Genomic DNA, 21522 nt, shown 5'->3' on the forward strand with positions numbered 1-21522 from the left:
TAACCTTACACCAGGTGCCCCACATGCTCTACTCATCTCCGGCCCTAGCACCCCTTTCACATCGTTTGACCACACAGTACCTTGCCTAATCCGTTGGTTCTTTCCATAGATCCAAGACGTAGAAATGAAGAATAAGTAATTAACAGATGACCAGATCTCTTCCCTAGCTTCCCCTTCAGTAATCTCGTCAATGAACGGTGTGAACAAGACAGCATCCCAAGAAAGATCACGAGGAATCAACAAGCCTGCACACACGCCTGCACGCAGTGGGGTATGGCGAGGACTCTGACCCCCTACCTCAGTGACTCACTGAGATGACCTCCCTGTTTCCCTTTAAAGGCTTCCATGGTTGAGCAGAATCTTCAGAGGTAGTTTTGGGGGGACACTGAATCCACCGTGTCCCCAGACTGCTGGCATTCTGATTAAAAGCAACTTTCCTTTCTACCAACGTTTGTCTCTCTCTCTCTCTCTCCAGTATTAATTTATGAGCGGCAAGCAGCTGGACCCGATTTGGTAACAGTAAAGAGAGGCAAGAAGGATGCTGAGGGTGTGTGGGGGGAGGGTCTCTTAACGCAGCGGTGTGTGGGTTTGAGGGCTGGCTGTGGGCTATATGGTGAAGCCTCTCTTCTACGTCCTGCAAAATCTGGAACAAAGTCTATGTTGACACTAGTGCTTTTATGCAGATGATGTTTGCGGGGGACAGACAGGAAGGTAGTGGATATTTCTACATTTTTCCTCCATGACCTGCCTCATACCTCTCTGGGTTCACACGAATACTTTTTATATTTGCAACCCAAACAACTGCTTAATGCGGTAGTTGTTCCCTTCTCTCCCCTTAACAGACCTCTCCTTTATTCCCCTGAGCTGCAAACGCCATCGTTTCCATCCTTCCTTCCCCATGAGATGCTCTTCCAAGCAGAGCAAACTACGAAGCCAGGAGGTGGGCTCTGCAGTCGGCGACACACTGCACAAGCCATGGGGCTCCTCTCTGGTTTCATGCCCAGGCTGTCCTCTGGGTCTCCCTCTGTCATGCTTCCACCTGGGAGCCGGCTCTGTGGGACCTGTCACTATAATTATTTCCTCCACGGGGCCTCCAGCTGTTTCCCCTCGTTCTTCCCTCTCTCTGGGCCCCATGGAAGGCACGGCACACTCGCTTTTCCTACATCCTCACCACGCAGTCAGACTGCCCTTTTCCCCCTTCATCTGGACCTGGCGTTGCCCTCACTGTTTGTATGAGGTCAGTGAATTCTAGGTACTGTTCCTCTCCTCCTTCCACACAGCTTCCCTCGGTCATTTACCCCCAGGCTCCCTTTTTCCTACTTCCCCTTCTCCAGTAAACTCTCAGCCACCCTAGAAAGGCCACTTCTTCTCCCTGGTGACGCTGTTCCTATTTCCACCCTCCTCAAGGTCCTCATCAAGGTCAATCTGGAGTATCCTTGACGGAGTCTCTTTCTTCCCACATTCTGTTTTTATTGTCTGGCTTAACTGATATCAATACACACTTTTTTTTTTTTCCGCCAAAGAGTTGCATCAAGTAGATTTTTCCCCAAAGCCATCCTGTGCCCTGAAGCAAGGGGCGTCCGTCTAGTGATTCAAATCAAGTGTGAGGGACTCCCAGTGGTTACGACTTTGCCTTCCAATGCAGGGGGTGCGAATTCGATCCCTGGCCGGGGAGCTAATAGGATCCCACATGCCTTGCGGCCATAAAACCAAAACATAAAACAGAAGCCATAAAAAAATAACAAAAAAACAGAAGCCATATTGTAACAACTTCAATAAAGACTAAAAATGGTCCACATCAAAAAAAAAAATCGGGCTTCCCTGGTGGTACAGTGGTTGAGAGTCCGCCTGCCGATGCAGGGGACACGGGTTCGTGCCCCGGTCCGGGAAGATCCCACATGCCGCGGAGCAGCTGGGTCCGTGACCCATGGCCGCTGAGGCTGTGCGTCCGGAGCCTGTGCTCCACAGCGGGAGAGACCACAGCAGTGAGAGGCCCGCATACCACAAAAAAAAAAAAAAATCTTAAAAACAACAATATCAAATAAAGTGTGAGCGTAACACCCATGAGGATGGCTATTATTTTAAAAAAAGGAAAATAACAAGTATTGGCGAGGATGTGGGGGTGGGGAGGATGTAAAAAGGTATGGCTACCATGGAAACCGGTATGGTGGTTCCTCAAAAAAGTTAAACATAGAATTACCATATGATCCAGCAATGCTACTTCTGGGCATATACCCCAAAGAACTGAAAGCAGGGACCCAAACACTTGCACACTCATGTTCACAGCAGCGCTCTGCACAATAGCCAAAAGGTGGAAACAATCCAAATGTCCATCAACAGATGAATGGGTAAGTAAAACGTGGTCCATGCACATAATGAAATACTATTCAGCCTTACAAAGGAATGAAATCCTGACACATGCTACACTGGACAGACCCTGAAGGCATATGCCAAGTGATATAAGCCATGCACAAAATTCAGACAAATATTGCATGATTCCGTGTACATCAATGAGGTACCTCGAAGAGTCAAATTCATAGAGACAGAAAGTAGGAGAGGTTGCTGGGGCTAAGGAAGGGGGGGCGGCGACAGGGAGTTAGAGCTTAATGGGTATAGTTTCTGTTTTGGGGGATAAGAAAGAGCTCTGGAAATGGGTGGCTCTGCACAATACTGTGGATGTACGCAATGCTAGTTAACGGTACACTTAAAAATGGCTAAACTGGTACGTTACATGTTATATGTATCTTACCACAATTTAAAACAAACAAAGGAAAAGTTCAAGGTTGTGTGAGCAAAACCCAAGCCAAAAAACCACACGTGACTGTGAAGCTACGGCCAGCATGTGGTTCCTCAGGGCCACCTCTGTCCTCAGGCAGCCCTGGATCATCTCTGCTGTGACGACACGCTGCCAGCTCTGAACCAAATCTGACACGGCTGTCACTGGCCCTGGAATTACCACAGAGGCCACAGATCTCCCCGGGCGGCTTCTCCCAGGATCGAGGAGCCGCATTTCCATAACCCACTCACCGCAAGAACAGGACTGCCCATCCCTTGATGCCACCTGAGTAACAAACTGGACTCTGAGTTGCCTTATGATCTCCTCCGCCTCTTTCGGAGACTGTGCATGTGCCTTTAGTGACTCCTGAAGGGCCCTTCCTCGTGGGGACATGTGGTCCCCACCATGACTCCTGGGTGGTGAAGGTCACAGGTGAGGACCTGTTATCACCGAGTGTATCTTCCTTGCCAAAGTAAAACTCCCCAGCATGGTGACTGTCCCATCGCCAAAACCGGTGCCCACCATCTTTCCAGTCCTCAGGCCATGGGCTTGACGGTTGGGGTCTAGCTTCTCTCTTCCTGGCGGCTCCCACACTTACCCTCTAAGTTCTGCTGAGTCTCTTGCGCGCTGGCCTCTCCATCCTGCCTCCGCTCTCCTCCCCTCGAGGCCTCTCCCGGGTACCTCTACAGCTTCCGCTGCCCTCGGCCTCTGACGACTTTATCGACTGTTGTTAGTCATCCCGTACGTAGCCTCGGTGCACACCCAGTCATTTCCATGAACTGTACGTGTGCACGCAGCATCCCCCAGCTGCCCTCCCAGCACAACTACCAGCTCTTCCGTCAAGTCCAAGTGCTCGCAATGAGCCACAGTCAGCTCACACTGGCCTTCCCTTCTCCCCCGTGTCACCTCCCAACCCACTCCCAGCTCACGACTTCCGGGAGTCTTCTCTGAGCAACATGACGGAACATTCCACTCGTGTTTATATCCCAGGACTGCGCTGAGGCCAGAGCACGTGCTCAGGCATCTCTGTCCAAAGAGCGAATCTCACCGCATTCTCGTCCTCTCAGCAAGGTCTATTCTGTCCTTGAACCAGTAGCCTCCTGACTGTCTGCAGTGCTCATCCCTAGACCCATTTCTACACCACTGGGGCTCCCCCTCTTTAAGAACTGTTTCTCTTCTTGCTTCCTCTTCTAGCCTAGGGATCAAGGACTGATGTCTAATTTGTAGTTGGTATCAGTACGTGCGGATATAGCTGGTCCACTTAGACCGATGTGTATCGTCCTGCATCCCCTTCTCGCGTGGTATATACACTGTGTCACTCACGGTGATTGCTTACTGCCTCCTTGGACAGCTCGTACCTGGACGTCCCCAGGGAAGGGGAATAACTATCCTGACGGAAGCAGAAGCTGGTGTTATCTGGCCACAGCTCTCGGGGGTGGGAGCCTGGGGAAGGGACTGCTCGCTCTGCCAACAGAAGGCTTTAGGAGTCCCCCGGTGCCCCATGGATTCTGTCTTACTTGCATCCCAGTGTCTGGGTGAGAGCCCTGTGTTGTGTCCCAAAAGGCCACAGACACACTGGACTCGTGTTTCCTGCTGTCAGATTCCCGATGGGCTTCCAGGTGTATTACAGTCCATGAACCTAACTAAGCGGCGTCTCAGAGCCACTTGCTCCGCCTGGCCCCCTGCTTGCTTCAAAGTGGCACCTGGAGAAGAGCTGGCTTCATCTCACTTCAGCTCGCCCAGCGTGAAGACAACTACACTCCTCAGAGAAACGAACACGGTGGGAGGCGGCTGGCACCTCTTCCCTCTCCTCCCCAAAGGAGCGTATGACAAACGCGGTGCACGGCTCGATGCTGCACTCCCGACAGCGCCCCTGTCAAAATACGTGATGTTGTTTAACCTCAGAGTCACTGGATCAGGCAGGAAAACTATGATGGCTCTCACGGCTCAACTCTCCCTCGCTTACTGGCATGACAACGGAGCTAGAGAGAGCTGAGAGGGATACGGGTCTATTTTTGGCGACTCCTCACGGAATCCACACACTGTGTATCCTGCACCTACTGGCTGCTCAGGCACGCTCTGAACCCCGCAGCAAACGCTCGTCTGTAAACGTTACAGCCGCCAGTTGGCTGGATGCGCTATGGGGCGACGCATCTGCTCTCATGAGGCTGCTCTGAGCGTGGGGGGCACTGTTTGGAGCTGAGCGTTGGTCAGAGGGCCAGGCCGGCTTGTGCGTGCTTACCTTCACCCTGTCCATGCAGGCCTCCATCTTCAGCTGCTCCACAGCCTTCCTGGCTTGGGAGATGCTGGCAGTGCTGTTACTGGACATGCCTTCTTTCATTCTGCTGCCCCTGAAACAACCAAAGTTAAGGGGTTGAAAGAGCTGCTTTTCCAAAGTGAGGCAGAACCCCCCTCAGCTTTCTCGCCTCCTACCCCCTGCAGCTTCTCTTTCCAGGCCAGGGAGCCGTGGGAGCAGACCCTCCTGGGATAAGAGGAAGGAGTGCTTCATCCGAGTGACGGGAGCAAGCCATCAGGCTCCTGTTTGCCAGACCTTCTCAGCCCCAGCGAGAGGAAACAGAAGATAACAGATGGCCCCAGAGTCACATTACCACCCCCATGGCCATAAGTAATACCTTGACATTTGTACGGTGCTTTGCTAGTAATACATCATTTTCATACACATTTGTTCACTCACTCCTCTAGCAGCCCTGAAAGTGGGCAAAATAGACTGAGTTTTGTTTTACAAGTCAAGAAAGTGCAGAACTCAGAGAAACGAAGCCAAGAGTCGAAGGTCCCACAGCCAAAATCTGTGGAGCCAGAACGCAGACGCAAAGCGCTGAAGCCTAGCTGAGGGCTCTTTCCGCTGTCTCACACGGTGCCCTCTAGCCCGCTACACTGCAAAGTGCAAGTTTCCCCGAATGAGCCTGCTTTATTATTCTTTTTTTAAAATTAGTTTATTTATTTGGCCACGCCATGCAGCATGTTGGATCTTAGTTCGCTGACCAGGGATCCAACCCGCACCCCCTGCAGTGGAAGCAGGGAGTCTTAACCATTGGACCTCCAGGGAAGTCCCGCTTTATTATTCGCTTTAATTTGCTGTCATTCCAAAACGTTTACAGACTTCATGTTGGGAGTTCGTCTTTAAACAAGAACACATACAAACACATACACACCTATCCCAAGCATACATTTGTTTCTCTAGAAGGGGGAAGAAATTCTTCCTGACCCAACATGTCATTCTGCCAGAAGACCCCTGTGATGCTAACTGCTCCACAGCAAAGCACATGCCGTAGGCTACCGTTACCGCATCTAACGAGAAAGTACCCAGAGGAGGTCTACTCGGGCTAGCCCGAGAGCTGGAGGTGGGTCTCCAGGCGCCACCGGTTTTCCGCAGCGCACAGTGAGGCGGCAGGAGGCTAGGCCGGTCCCGTGGTGGGCAGGCCACACTCTGGCTTTTCTCATTCACACTGGCTCTCTGGCCCAGAGGAGGCCTGATGGCAACTTCGTCTGTCCACAGGCAATGTTCGAAAAATAAAACTTCCTTCTTCTAAGACAGAGCAGCCACCAAAAGCACAGTGTAACAGGGGTGTGTTCCTGTCGTGGTTGGGAACTTTTATTTCCCAGGAAGGGAAGGAGAAGCATGAGTAGTTGAGGATTTTGCAACCCGGGGGAGCAGCCACCTACCCTGCACTCTACAGAGATGCGCGTGCAATTCTGCATGTGTGCTCAGGGCTGTGTCCCTGTGTGCCCACGTGCCTGAAGGGCGTGCCCTCTGCCAGCCTGTGTGTGCAGGGCGGCCCCTCTGTGCACGGGTGTGTTTACACGTCCCTGTGTCCACACAAAAGGAAGGAGAAGATGCAGTCTACTTCCCAGCCTCCTCAGCCTGACCAACAAGTGAAAAAGGGCCCTGAGATGACTGTCCTCAGATTCCCATTGTCCAGCCCCGTTCCTGCAATCACCCCTCTCTTCCCTCATCACTGACTTGGGGGGTTCAGGAGTTGAGGAAATGGAGGGGTGGCGGGGACCAGGGGGGCTTCGTGAGAGGAAGCTGAGCCCGGGGTCAGCAGAAGTGAAGAAAGGAAGATCCGGGGGAAGGGAGTGGGGGGAAGGAATCTGAATTGCATGTGGGTGTGTGCGAGTGTATGTGTGAGTCAGGGTGGGTGTGAGTGTGTGTGTGTGTGTGAGGGTGGGTGTTACTGTGTGTGTGTGCGTGAGTGAAGGTGGGTGTTTGTGTGTGTGAGGGTGGGTGTTAGTGTGTGTGTTTGAGAGTGTGTGTGAGGGTGTGTGTGTGAGGGTGCGTGTTAGTGTGTATGTGTGTGTAAGTGAGGGTGGGTGTGTGTCTGTGTGTGTGTGTGTGAGCGAGGGTGTGGGTGAGAGTGTGTGAGTGAGGGTGGGTGTGAGCGTATAGAAAACGTTACCTGCAGAACCGGATCCCCGTCCGTCCCCCTGGAACCGCCCTCTCCTTCCCTGCTGCCCCAGGACTGGCCCTGACCCCGCTCTGCCGCTTTCTCATCCTTCCCCTGGTCACAGAGAAAGGGCACATTTTCAACCCTCTCCTCAACACAGAGCGAGAAGTCTGGTCAAATGCTTAATATTGGACAAAGGGCCTTTTCCGTTTCGTGTCCGAGAGATAAAATAAGCAGGTGGGGTGGGCCCAGCACCTGGCGCCGCGTGTCTTCTCCCTCCTGTGTCCCCTCCGTGGGCCCCTCCGCCTCCCCGCTCTCCCCACCGGGTCCCCCTCCGGACCGCGTCTGCCCCCAGCCAGGAGGGCTCTGCTCCCAGGCCCCGGTGTCCTCACCCTCTTCCTCCTCCTCAGCCTCAAAGCCCCGGGGCCTCCACAGTGTCCGCCAGACCACAGCCCCGCATCGTCATCACTCTCCCAAGACTTGCCTTCTTCCCTCTGTCCCCCAAACCCAGCACTTTCAATCTAACTCCTTCCCCTCCCAGCCCCCTCGGAAGGGCTGCTGGAGAAACGCCCCCAAAAGCTGGGGACTGGTGCCCACAGACTTGACAGGCCAGCCTGAGCGGGTCCTCAAGGCAGCCTGGCGACCTCAGCCCGTTCCCAACACCCCTCCCTCTGCCCTCCTGACCACGTCAATCTCCATCACCTCCTCACCACCTCTGTCCTCTCGTCCTTGGAAGGCGACCTCAGCTTCCATGGAACAGAGGAAAAGCCGTTAGGGCAGAACCTCCTTGACTCCAGCTCCACCTCCTACGGTTGCTTGGTGTCCACACGCATCCTGCCCTCCATCCGTGCCTCTGCATCAGGACCCGCTGCTGGCCCTCCCCATGGCTGCCCACTTCCCTGCTGCCCCTGAGAGCAGAGCCCACCTTCTGCTTCAGGGGCCCATGGTGCCACACGCCCATTTCCCACCTCCCTTGCAGAAGGACCAGAGCGCATGAGCCCGTGCTAATCAAGGAGACATGCGGGGAAATCTGCAGGGGACTTGTAGGAAAGGTTTTCCTTCCTAGTCAAGGCCCACCAGGAGAAGTCCCAGTCTTTGGCTGGCTTCACTGAGAGTTGCCATCGTGACGTTGGGGAATGGACCCAGGGCAAAGGCAGGAGACTCATGGAGAAACAGATCCAGAGCCCTGAGATGCATGGATCCCGGACACTCTACTTCAGACCCTTGATACTGACAGAATATATTCCTCACAGTCTAGGCCATACTTCTTGGGTCACCTGTCACTTGCAGCTGAAAGCACCTCCTTACCCAAGCCTGACACCTCACCTGTAGCGGACCTGTCCCCTTCTTGGGGCTCTGACCTGCCACGCACCCCACTTTCTCCTGTAACATCAGTGTCTCTGGGTGCCTTCTTTCTCAGCACATAAAAATACGTTTATGTCTTTTTCATCATCTCAAAACAAGCACCAACAACAGAACATAGAACCCTCCCTTCCCCCCATTTCCACTGTTGCTCAGGAAGGAGGTGGAGAGGTCACTACAGATGCACATAGAAGGGCCCCCTAAGTAACTAAACGTGGAGATGCTAAAAATAAGGATGCAAAGCCCTGTCCCCAGTACAGGGATGACAAGCCTGCCCACCTCACCCCCCTGCTCTGCTGCCCCTGGGCTCACTGACCCCATTTATAGGATGTCACTCCTGTTGCCGTCAGTGACTTATAAACCACTTCACACGCGCACGTTTCTGTCCTGTCTCCAAGTGGCCAGTAAGGATTCTCAAGCATATGCACACCCAGAGCCCAGACGGTGGCGCCACAGACCAGAGCCTGCATTTCACAACCTCCCAAGGTGATGCTGACACGCCCCGGGGGGGGGGCACCACGGCTGGCAGTAAATCGTTTCCACTCCGTCGTTCCTGTACGTCCACCAGATCACCTTGGAAGGTGGGTGTTCGTGTACCTTCAGGACTCTTTCATCAGTCCTTCACAAATTTTCATGGGCATATGAATCCCTGGGGATCTGGACAAAATGCAGATGTTTTGATTAAATGAGCTGGGGTTTGGTCCAAGATGTTGCATTTCTAACAAGCCCCCAGCTGCTGCTGGTCCGGGGACCACACTTTGAGTAGCAAGGCTCTGAATCACCAAACGTTAATACTGGAAGGGACCTCAGAGGTCCAGGTCCTACCCCTGTATTTTTCGAATTTTCAAGGAAGTTAAAGAACTTAATTTTGCAGAGATCTTTAATGGAAGTGGAAGGAAGCATTTCCCCAATGCTGGCCGGGCTGGTCACCGCTCCTCAGCCTGGTGGGGCGCACTAAGAGGCCGTTACCCATCACTTGGGCTAGCCTGCTCTCCCAGGACAGGCTCACCCCTCGAGCGACCCTAAACCCGCCTAACTTGGGCATGCAATGGCAGGGAGGATTCCCCCACCCGCTGTGGTGTCAAGATAACCCAGGGACACAGTTGGCCCTGGAGAAGGAAATGGCTTTTGTCAAATGGAGCTAAAGGCAACTGAACCTTTTAAAGATAGGACCCCATGGGAAGGTCTCTGAGGGCCTCCCTCCCCTACCTGGTCAGGCACCTCTTAGGTTCCACATCTCTGCCCTTTCAAGACTGTAACTGAGAAGGACCCTATGGGGCCTTCCCGGGACAGAGCCCTCCCCCATATCCTCCACTTTAGCTCCTCTCTGAAGCACCTAGATGACAGTATCTGATGCACATTTCCTGAGTGGTTTTGTACATCCTAAAACCCCCACCAAATGGAAGAAATTAACTACCTGACGACCACGAGCATGAAGCCCCCAGACCTACTGGGGCCTGAGGATTGGTAATGCGACACCGTCCTGTGACCTCACCATCAGTCAGTCAGAGAATTGTGCATGAGCTGATCACATCCCCTGGGACTCCCCTCTCTCACTCAGCCTTTAAAATGCTTTCCTGAAACCTACCAGGGAGTTCGGGCATTTTGAGCACTAGCCGCCCTGGCCTCCTTGGTTGACACCCTGCAAAGAACGCTGCACTTCCCTTCACCACCACCCGGTGTCAGCAGATTGGTTTTACTGTGGGCGGGAGAGTGGACCTAAGTCTGGTTTGGCAACAAGACTACCCAGACACCATACCTCCACGTGAACAGATGGATGTCTCTCTCCATATACGTATGCGTGCATATACACCCACCTTGACCCAAGAAGAAACGTGGAAGTAGGGAAGAATGGAGATGCAATGAAGCTGAACATGAATACTGGCCACCGGTGGACCACAAACTTGACCCTTGGCTTTTTAGAAGACAAGGCAGAAGGAAAGGGAAACGAGCCAACTACTCAGGAGACTGGCTCTGTCACCTCGGTGGTCAGACATCTTTCTCCTCCGGCACACGGGATACACTCACACAGACAGCTTTCCCAGGGAGGTTCTAACGGGCTGCATCCTGTGGTGTATAACTGGGTAAACTCAGAGTCAGGGGCAGGGCAGTGCAAGGTGGTTCAATCCCCAGTGCTGCCCATCTGACCTGACTCGGGATACAGTGTTTAGAATTTCATCGTGCCTTTTCAGCCATCCTCCCTAATATGACTTATCTCCACAAGCCCTTGCTATGTGTCGGCTGACAGAGTGCTGCAGTCTCTCTCTCTGGGAAATACCTGAAAAACAGCTGTTGCCAGTGAGCACAGCCCTCTAGGCCTAAAGGGACCAAGCAGCTTAGACTGCAAGGTGGGCTGGGTGGGAGTGTTGGTTGACCTTCACCCCCTTTGTCACAGCGAGTTGCTGAACAAGGGTGCCTGCCTGAGTAACATCTCTGTTCCTAGTGGGGAGAGCACACAGCTTGATTCCCAGCCCAGGCCAGCAACCCATGGACATGGCTTGGTTCTCCTCCTGATGCTCCCCCAGGAGGGGGCACATCCATAATGTGAGGGATAATGTGAGGAGGGGGGTAAAACAGGCTTCATGAGGGCCCTACATCTGGGATGATGACAACTGCTAGAAGAAGAAAGTGATGGTGTGAGGACCTGGCCACCCATCAAGGAGCCTGCCAGCCCAGCCTCACCCCAGGCCCACACACGCACTGCTGGCAGAGACACCTGCTCTCCAGAGAGAACCTGCTCTTGGACAGGGTACGTTACCTGCTCACCTGCTGAGAGATGGCACAGCAACAGGCCTGGGCAGGGGATGGGCTGGCGGCAGTGGCAGCTGACAGTCGTCAGATGAGAGGCTGAGTCAGGGCTCCTGCTTTGAGGCTCACCTGGAAGCACAACCAGAGATGGGTCACCAGGTGCAGCAGAAGCCAGGCGTCTCCCAGACAGCCCCAGCTCCCTCCGTGCCCTGCCCTCGAGCTCAGCAGCTGTCTCTCCTGTATCAGACCCCAGGGGAGACGGTGAGCTAAAGGCAGAAAGAGAAGGCCCCGATCCGACAAAGAGTACAGGGGAACATCTGGAGGCCACAGGCCACCTGGGGCCTCCCGTACCTGCACGCTGCCCTCACCCACCCCCACTCACCCAGACCTCTGCCAAACAGGAACAGTTTAGATGTTTTCTTTCTTCTTATGAAAAGATATGTCCATTGTAGAAAAATGTGAGTATAGAGAAAATTACAGCAAAGAAAATAAAGACAGATTATAATGCATTTTTTTTAAATTTATTTATTTATTTTTGGCTGCTTGGGTCTTCGCTGCTGCGCACGGGCTTTCTCTAATTGCGGCGAGGGGGGCTACTCTTCAGCCATTGCGGTGGCTTCTCTTGTTGCGGAGCATGTGCTCTAGGCGCCTGGGCTTCAGGAGTTGTGGCTCGCGGGCTCTGGAGCGCAGGCTCAGGAGTTGTGGCGCATGGGCTTAGTTGCTCTGTGGCGTGTGAGATCTTCCCGGACCAGGGCTCGAACCCGTGTCCCCTGCATCGGCAGGCGGATTCTTAACCACTGCGCCACCAGGGAAGCCCTACAATGCATTTTGCCAGAGACAATTCTGGTTAACATGTTGATGCTTATTATTCTCACACATACTAGGAATAACCTGATTCCAACCAGAGGACATTTAGAAGAGATGATTTGATTAGATGGCTTTAAAGCAGGGGACTCTCCATGGAGAGACAATGAGCCCCGCCAACTCCCTTCCCCAGAAAGGCTGACTCTGGGACAATGGGCTCCCTCCCCCAGGGCTCCCAGCATCCTGCCCTAGAGCATCCATCTCCCAGGATCCCAGTGAACTTGGACCAAAAACAAAGGCCAGACAGGAATGGACTGACAGCGCTGTTTACTCCCCCAGCTAGAGGGGCATCCAAATGTGCTTTGGTCTGAGGTCGTTTGGGCCCGTTGTACGGCTTCACAAACACCCATGCCTGCTGTTTCCAAAGTGATCGTTTCTTCCTGTCACAGTAATTTGTTGCATCGGGGTGCTTCCCATCCCCCCAAATTGTTAGACTTTTATGGAGTTTTATTCTCATCTCCTTCCCTGTTTTGTTTTCTCATCCTCTGCCATTAGAAAACCCTTTTTGGGCTATAATTTGAGAAGATACACGCACCCCAATGTTCACCGCAGCACTATTTACAATAGCCAAGACATGGAAACAATCTAAATGTCCATCGACAGATGAATGGATAAAGAAGATTGGTAGGACTTGCCTGGCCTTCCAGTGGTTAAGACTCCGAGCTTCCAATGCTGGGGGTGCATGTTCGATCCCTGGTTGGGGAGCTAAGATCCCACATGCTGCACAGCGTGGCCAAAAAAACCAAAACGAAACAAAAAAGATGTGGTACATATACAATGGAATACTTCTCAGCCACAAAAAAGAATGAAATAATGCCACGTGCAGCAACATGGATGGACCTAGAGATTATCATACTAAGTGAAGTGAGTCAGAAAGAGAAAGACATCTCCCATGAGATCACTTACATGCGGTATTTAAAATATGACACAAATGAACTTTTCTACGAAGCAGAAACAGACTCACAGACATACAGAACAGACTTGTGGTTGCCAAGGGGGAGGGTTGGGGGAGGGATAGACTGGGAGGTTAGGATTAGCAGATACAAATTATTATATATAGGATGGATAAACAACAAGGTCCTACTGTATAGCACAGGGAACTATGTTCAATATTCTGTGATAAACCATAATGAAAAAGAATATATATATGTATACGTAAATCACTTTGCTGTATAGCAGAAATTAACACAACATTGTAAATCAACTATACTTCAATAAAATAAATTAAAAAAAAAAGAAAACCCTTTTGGCCTATTCCCTTGTTTTTCACTTTCCTATTAATGCTCTCAAAACCCACTTCATTCTCTGTTTTCAAGTATCTGGTTTTCCAACTGGCATAGGATCTCGACTGCTGGTTGGTCTTAGCCCACTGAGGGGGCCCACTGGGGTCCTAACTGGAGAAGCCAAGGGGGGGTCCAGCAGGTCCTCCACCAAGAGTCCCCATGCGTTCACTTCAATTTTATATTAGCTGAAACAGCCTGTTTGTGGCCTATCAAACCTATACTTCACATGCTTTAAAGAAAAGGGCACATTGACCAGAAGTAAAGAATGCCCATGTTAAAAATAAAGATTAAATGCCTCCCTTCCTGGGACACCAATGCTGGGACTCCTTCGATGATAAGACTGCCTTCCCAGGTGCCAAGGCCATGCTGACTCACTGGTGTGATGTGCTGGTCTGTTTTTTCTGAAAGCTTGAAGGAATGTATCCCCGACTTGTTTAATGTTCTTTGTTCTGACAAGATACAAAACTGTGCTGAAAACCGTGCTTCTCTGGAGCAGTTCCTCAGAATTATCTAAGATGCTGTCTTCCGGGCTACAGTCTTCAGTTTGGCTCCAATCACACTCTTTTCTATTCCTATTATAGATTGTTGATTATTTTCATTGACATGGCCGATGAACTAGACTTGCCCCAGCATCCCTTGGAGGTAGGTGGGGCCTTGTGAGTCTTCTCACCAGTGGAAACTGAATGGAAATGCAGAGTGCCACTTCCTGCCTGGCCTGAACAATCCGTGTGTGTATGCCTCCACACTCGTTCCCCACCCCATAATCTGGACCGTGGACATGTCTGCGATCAGCCAGGGCAGGCAAGCACAGGGCCTCGGGCAGTGGCTCCCCAGGCCCCGTCCCTGGACCAGCAGCACCTGGGAGCTTGTCGGGAATGCAAATTCTCAAGCCCCACTTGGACCTGCTGAGTAAAGACACTGGGAGTGGGAGGTGGTTTAATCAGCCCTTCAGGGGGTTGGGACGCTCAGGAGAGACTAAGAACTACAGTCCTGGGGCAGGACCGAGAAGCAAAGTGTAAGGAGCCTGTATCTCTGAAATGCACTTACAGCTGAGCTGCCCTGTCCACCCGCACTGCTTGCCTCTGGGCTCAGAGGTGATGGAGAGAAATATTTCTGTGCATTTTATGTCACTGTCTTTCTGGGGCTCTCTGTCACAGCAGCTGTGCATCTCCCTAACCAATACAGTGTTTCAACAGAGGTCTGTAGACTGCTAGGGAAACACTGTGGCCTTGAAAATACTTTTAAGCCTTGAGACAAAAGTACTAACTTAATGCTGAGAACTATAAAACATTAATAAAGGAAAGTGAAGATGATTCAAAGAAATGGAAAGATATCCCATGCTCTTGGATTGGAAGAATTCATGTTGCTAACATGGCCATACTACCCAGAGCAATCTACAGATTTAATGCTATCCCTATTAAATTACCCATGACATTTTTTCACAGAACTAGAACAAATAAATAATCCTAAAATTTATATGGAACCATAAAAGACCCAGAATTGCCAAAGCAATACTGAGGAAAAAGAACAAAGCAGGATGGGACTTCCCTGGCAGTCAAGTGGTTAAGACTCAGCACTTCCAATGCAGGGGGCAGGAGGCATAACCCTCCCAGACTGCAGACAATACTACAAAGCTACAGTAATCAAAACAGTATGGTACTGGCACAAAAACAGACATATGGATCAATGGAACAGAATACAGAGACCAGAAATGAACTTACGCACCTACAGTCAATTAATCTTTAACAAAGGAGGCAAGAATGTACAGTGGGGAAAACACAGTCTCTTCAGCAAGTGGTGTTGGAAAAGTTGGACAGCTGCATGTAAATCAATGAAGTTAGAACACACCCTCACACCATGCACAGAAATAAACTCAAAATGGCTTAAAGACTTAAATATGAGACATGATACCATAAAATTCCTAGAAGAGAACATAGGCAAAACATTCTCTGACATAAATCGTACCAATGGTTTCTTAGGTCAGTTTCCCAAGGCAATAGAAATAAAAGCAAAAATAAACAAATGGGACCTAATCAAACTTACAAGCTTTTGCATAGCAAAGGAAACCATAAACAAAATGTAAAGACAACCTATGGAATGAGAAAAAATATTTGCAAATGATGCAACTGACAAGGGCTTAGTTTCCAAAATACACAAACAGCTCATACAACTCAATAACAAAAAAGCCAAACAACCTAATCGAAAAATGGGCAGAAGACCTAAACAGACACTTCTCTAAACTAGACATACAGATGGCCAGTAGGCACATGAAAAGCTGCTCAACATCACTAATTATTAGAGAAATGCAAATCAAAACTACAATGAGGTATCACCTCACACCAGTCAGAATGGCCATCATTAAAAAGTCTACAAATGATAAATGTTGGAGAGGGTGTGGAGAAAAGAGAACCTTCTTGCACTGTTGGTGGGAATGTAAACTGGTGCAGCCACTGTGGAAAACAGTATGGAGGGTCCTCAAAAAACTAAAAATAGAGTTGCCATATGATCCAGCAATCCCACTCCTGGGAATATATCCAGACAAAACTACAATTCAAAAAGATACATGCAAAAAAAAAAAAAAAAAGATACATGCACCCCTATGTTCATAGCAGCACTATTCACAATAGCCAAGACATGGAAACAACCTAAATGTCCATCGACAGATGAATGGATAAAGAAAATGTGGTACATATATACAATGGACTATTACTCAGCCATAAAAAAGAATGCCATACCATTTGCAACAACATGGATGAACCTAGAGATCATCATACTAAGCGAAGTAAGTCAGAAAGAGAACGACAGGTACCATATGATATCACTTATATGTGGAATCTAAAATATGACACAGATGAACTTATCTACAAAACAGAAATAGACTCACAGACATAGAGAACAGACTTGTGGTTGCCAAGCGGGAAGGGGGAGGGAAGGATTGGGAGTTTGGGATTAGCAGGTGCAAACTGTTATATATAGAATGGATAAAGAACAAGGTCTTACTGTAGAGCACAGGGAATTATATTCAATATCCTGTGATAAAGCATAATGGAAAAGAATATGAAAAAGAATATATATCTGTATAACTGAGTCAATTTGCTGTACAGTGGAAGTTAACACAACCTTGTAAATCAACTATACTTTGATAAAAATTTCTTTTAAAGAGTACTAACGTAAATTCTATTTGGAAAACCCAATACAATACAATCCTTGCATCAATTATAGCAAGGATTCCACCTTGGGAAGCTGTGTTCACGTTTGGGTTTAACATTTCTGGGCACAGACTGGTGGGGTGGGCCTGCTGAGCCCCATGTGTCCCCAGGAAAAAATCACCTCATTGGAGAGCAAGCCCAACAATAACCCTGTATTAATAGCCATGCCTTGGGCTGAAGCCACAATTTCTGGTCCTGCATGGTGTCTTCACATAGATTTCCTCTCTGGTCCAATCCCCATAGGTGAAAGGAGCTACACGTAGAACGTAAGGAAGCCACTTTGTCACCCTAAAATCCCACAAGTGACACTGCTTCTGGCAGGAAAACTGGGGACGGGTTCTCCTGGCATTCAGAGTGGTCATCTAGGGTCCCTCCTCCCCAGCTTTAGGACAAAGATTTCACACACTGAGTTCACATTTTGGAGTGTCCCCCTCCACCCCACCCAGTAATGCAGGTCACATTCGCTTCGAAACAAAGGCTCTAAAAGGGAGGGAGATACTAATTCACCTAAAGAGTCATAACTTCTGCAGCAGCAAAGGGTGCAGGCTTCCTCTATGTACATATGGAAGCACAAAGTGGTGTCTTAACCTCACTTGACAAACTCTGCTCTTTCTCAGTCATCCTGGGATGGTGTTGAAAGTCCCAACTCCTGAGGGGAGTGGCAGAGAATCATGTGCTGTCACACATACAGACCACTCTGGCTCTGTGTCTGTGGTGGGAACACGGGCCCTGTCGTCCCCTGGTCAGGGGCACGGCCATCCCCGCTCCTGTATGAGCCACTTTGCAAATTAAATACAGTGATAGTCAAGCTTGATGCGTTTTACAATCTGAGTCTCAATTACTCAGCTTACATCTTGATCGCCTGATAGCATCTGCCTGACCTAATAACATCTAACCACACAGATGCTAACCAGGTACGGGGCTAAGAAGCATTCAGCATGGCATGTACTGGAGTGGACTTGAGAGACAAAGGATCCTTAGGAAGAGCACGCTGAGTCTGAACAATGCTGGAGCCTCTGCTGGTCGCCAGTCACCCAGTGACTGCCCTTATCTGGTCCCTACTAAGGTCAAGAAAATTAGAGAAGGTTGGCAGACCAGCTGTGATATTAAAGGGCATTTGACAAGTTGGTGCAGAATAAAAAAGAGGTCCATCTTCCCTGGGATCCTCCACTCCAGACACTCTCTAAGTATTTCTTCGGCATTGCAAATGGAGTCCAAAGTCTTAATCGAGAGGAACAAGCATTAAAAAACCTAATAGTGGGGCTTCCCTGGTGGCGCAGTGGTTGAGAATCTGCCTGCTAATGCAGGGGACACGGGTTCGAGCCCTGGTCTGGGAGGATCCCACATGCCACAGAGCAACTAGGCCCGTGAGCCACAACTACTGAGCCTGCACATTTGGAGCCTGTGCTCCGCAACAAGAGAGGCCGCGATAGTGAGAGGCCCGCGCACCGCGATGAAGAGTGGCCCCCGCTTGCCACAACTAGAGAAAGCCCTTGCACAGAAACAAAAGCCCAACACAGCAAAAATAAATTAATTAATTAATAAACTCCTACCCCCAACATCTTCAAAAAAAACACCTAATAGTGCTCTGCTGCTTTTATATCAGCCCTCACAGAGTATGAAGCCAACTTTTTTCTGCCTGCTGGGTTACATATTCCAGTTAGTCAAGCTGGACCATGATGCTGAAGGAAGCTGAGTTGATGCAGAAGAGTTGGTGTCACAGCCAGAGATCTGAAGATGCTACACTGCTGCCTTTGAAGATGGGAGGGGGCCATGGCTCAAGGAATGCGTGCAGCCTCTAGAGGCTGGAAAAGGCAAGAAAATGGGTTTTCGCTTAGAGAGCCTCCTGGCAAGTCTGGTTTCTTCTGAAGAGACTCTCCTTGGCCTGCAGGTGGCTGCCTTCTTGCTGTGTTCTCAAATGGTCTTCCCTCTGGGTGTGACAGTGCCCTAATTTCTTCTTTTTATGAAAACGCCACATGACCCGATTAATTACCTCTTTAAAGGTCTATCTCCAAATAAAGTCATTCTGAATTTGGTGGGAGACACAATTCAGCCCATAACATTCCACCCCCTGGATCCCCCAAAACTGATGTCCCTCTTCCATGAAAGATAAATTCACCCCATCTCAACAGGCCAAAAGTCTTAATCTATTCCAGCATCAACTTGAAGCCCAAAATCTCATCTAAATATCATCTACATCAGGTATGGGTTAAGACTTATTCATCTGGAGGCAAAAATTCGTCTCCAGTTGTGAACCTGTGAAACCAGACAAGTTATCTGCTTCCAAAATACCACAGTGACAGGCATAGGGTAGACATTCCCACTCTAAAAGGGAGAAATCAGAAAGAAGAGCGGGGTCACGGGGCGCAGGCAAGTCCTTTGAAAGACAGCGTGGTATACGTCAGACTACGTCGAATCTCATTTTGACATGACATTATTTCGACAGAAAAGCTACTTTTCCAAAGTGGGAAGTGACTGACAGAAAAGGTGATACTTTTGAGTTTTCCATGTAATTTCTGATCGAGAAAAGGATAACTGCTGTCCTATGTCCGCTCCTAGCATTATTCAAGAACGAATTTTCTATTAGCATTCTTAGGGCAAACCATTAATTTTCACATTCCTGGAGAATTCATCTTTTTTAAAAAAATAAGATGATTTTGTTACAAGGCATCCGGATTTTACTTTACATTGTGTGGGCATGAGCGCACGTGTGTGTGTGTCAATTATTTCTCAGATTTTTACTTCCTATGAGATTTTAGGAGTAAAACAGATCAAATAAGATTTCTTTGTTGTCTTTGGCTCCATCACAGTTTTCCTCTCACCTTTAGCAACTTGTTATTTGTCTTGGTCAAGGGTGCTATTTACAAACAGGCTCCTGAACGCCAAAACGGGAGGACTGTTAGTCAATTGCAGCACTTGGGAAAAACCTGTAAAACATTGCTGACTTCCTTTTTTTTTTTTTTGCAGTATGCGGGTCTCTCACTGTCGTGGCCTCTCCCGTTGCGGAGCACAAGCTCCGGACGCGCAGGCTCAGCGGCCATGGCTCACGGGCCCAGCTGCTCCGCGGCACGTGGGATCCTCCCGGACCGGGGCACGAACCCGTGTCCCCTGCATCGGCAGGCGGACTCTCAACCACTGCGCCACCAGGGAAGCCCTGCTGACTTTCTTAAACCTGGGAAAGAACTGACCTTGAAAGTAGCTCCCGGGAGGGGTTTGGACAAATGTATAATGACATGTATGCCCCATCACAGTATCATATAGAATAGTCTCACTGCCCTAAAAATCTTCTGAGGATTTGTCCAAACCCATAGAAGGTACCCCACCAAGAATAAACCCAAATGTCAACTGTGGGCTTTGGGTGATGACGATGTGTCCATGTATGTGCATCACTTGTAACAACTGTGCCTCATTTGTGGAGGATGCTGATTAGTGGGGAGGCTGTATGTATGTCAGGGTACATGGGAATTCTGTACCTTGCGCTCAATTCTGCTGTGAACCTAAAACTGCTCTAAAAAGCCTATTTAAAAAAATCTTCAGTGCTTTACCTAATCCCTGGCAACCACTTATCTTTTTACTGTCTCCATAACTTTGCCTTTTTCAGAATGTCATACAGTTGGAATCCTACAGTATATGAACTTTTCACATTGGCTTCTTTTATTTAGTAAAATGCATTTAAGATTCCTCCACGTCTTACAGATGGCCAACAGGCGAGAAGATGCTTAAGATTGCTAATTATTAGAGAAATGCAAATCAAAACTACAATGAGGTACCATCTCACATCGGTCAAAATGGCCATCATTAAAGTCTACAAATAACAAATGCTGGAGAGGGTGTGGAGAAAAGGGAACCCTCCTACACTGCTGGTGGGAATGTAAACTGGTGCAGCCACTGTGGAAAACAGTATGGAGGTTCCTCAAAACACTAAAAATAGAGTTGCCATATGACCCTGCAATCCCACTCCTGGGTGTATACCCAGACAAAACTGTAATTCGAAAAGATACATGCACCCCTATGTTCACAGCAGCACTATTCACAACAGCCAAGACATGGAAACAATCTAAGTGTCCATCGACAGATGAATGGATAAAGAAGATGTGATACATATAAACAATGGAATACTACTCAGCCATAAAAAAGAATGAAATAATGCCATTTGCAGCAACATGGAATGCAACTAGAGATTATCATACTAAGCAAAGTTAAGTCAGAGATAGAAAGACAAATATTGATACCATATGATATCACTTATATGTGGAATCTAAAATATGACACAGATGAACCTATCTACAAAACAGAGTCTCAGAGAGAACAGACTTGTTGCCAAGGGGTGGGGAGGAGAGGGAAGGCATGGATTGGGAGTTTGCGATTAGCAGATGCAAACTGTTATCTATAGAATGGATAAACAACAAGGTCCTCCTCTATAGCACAGGGAACTATATTCAATATCCTGTGATAAACCATAACAGAAAAGAATATGAAAAAGAATGTGTGTGTGTATATATTTACATAAAAAAACGGAATCACTTTGCTGTAGAGCAGAAGTTAACACAACATTGTAAATCAACTATACTTGAATAAAATAAGTTAAAAAAAGATTCTTCCATGTCTTTTCAGGGCTTGATAGTTCATTTTCTTTTAGTGCTGAATAATATACCATTGTATGGATGTACCCCAGTTTATCCATTTACCTACTGAAGGACATTGGTTACTCCCAAGTTTTGGGAGTTATGAATAAAGCTGTTATAAAAATTACTGTGCAGGTTTTTTGTGTGGTTATATGTTTTTAACTTCTTTGGGTAAGTACCAAGGAGCACTATTGCTAGATTGTACGCTAAGAGTAAGTTTAGTCTGGTCAGAAACTGCTGAACTGTTTT

At 49.0% G+C, this 21522-nt stretch overlaps 1 protein-coding gene across 2 annotated transcripts in view; it reads right to left on the bottom strand.

Annotated features, from left to right (window-relative positions):
• Nucleotides 1-21522, bottom strand: part of GNG4 (G protein subunit gamma 4) — a 64378-nt gene that overhangs the window by 21540 nt on the left and 21316 nt on the right. The window contains exons 2-3 of one of the 2 annotated variants that reach the window (XM_060126253.1): nucleotides 11311-11421; nucleotides 5019-5127 (exon numbers count right to left, since the gene is read on the bottom strand). In XM_060126253.1, the coding sequence (XP_059982236.1) occupies nucleotides 5019-5117 (99 nt within the window). In that variant the 5' untranslated portion in view covers nucleotides 5118-5127; nucleotides 11311-11421. Of the gene's footprint in view, nucleotides 1-5018; nucleotides 5128-5209; nucleotides 5260-11310; nucleotides 11422-21522 lie in introns of those variants that run through there. The other variant, XM_060126252.1, reaches the window with a different exon arrangement.

The sequence above is a fragment of the Lagenorhynchus albirostris genome, chromosome 16 (assembly GCF_949774975.1).
Source record: "Lagenorhynchus albirostris chromosome 16, mLagAlb1.1, whole genome shotgun sequence".
NCBI classification, from domain to species: domain Eukaryota; kingdom Metazoa; phylum Chordata; class Mammalia; order Artiodactyla; family Delphinidae; genus Lagenorhynchus; species Lagenorhynchus albirostris.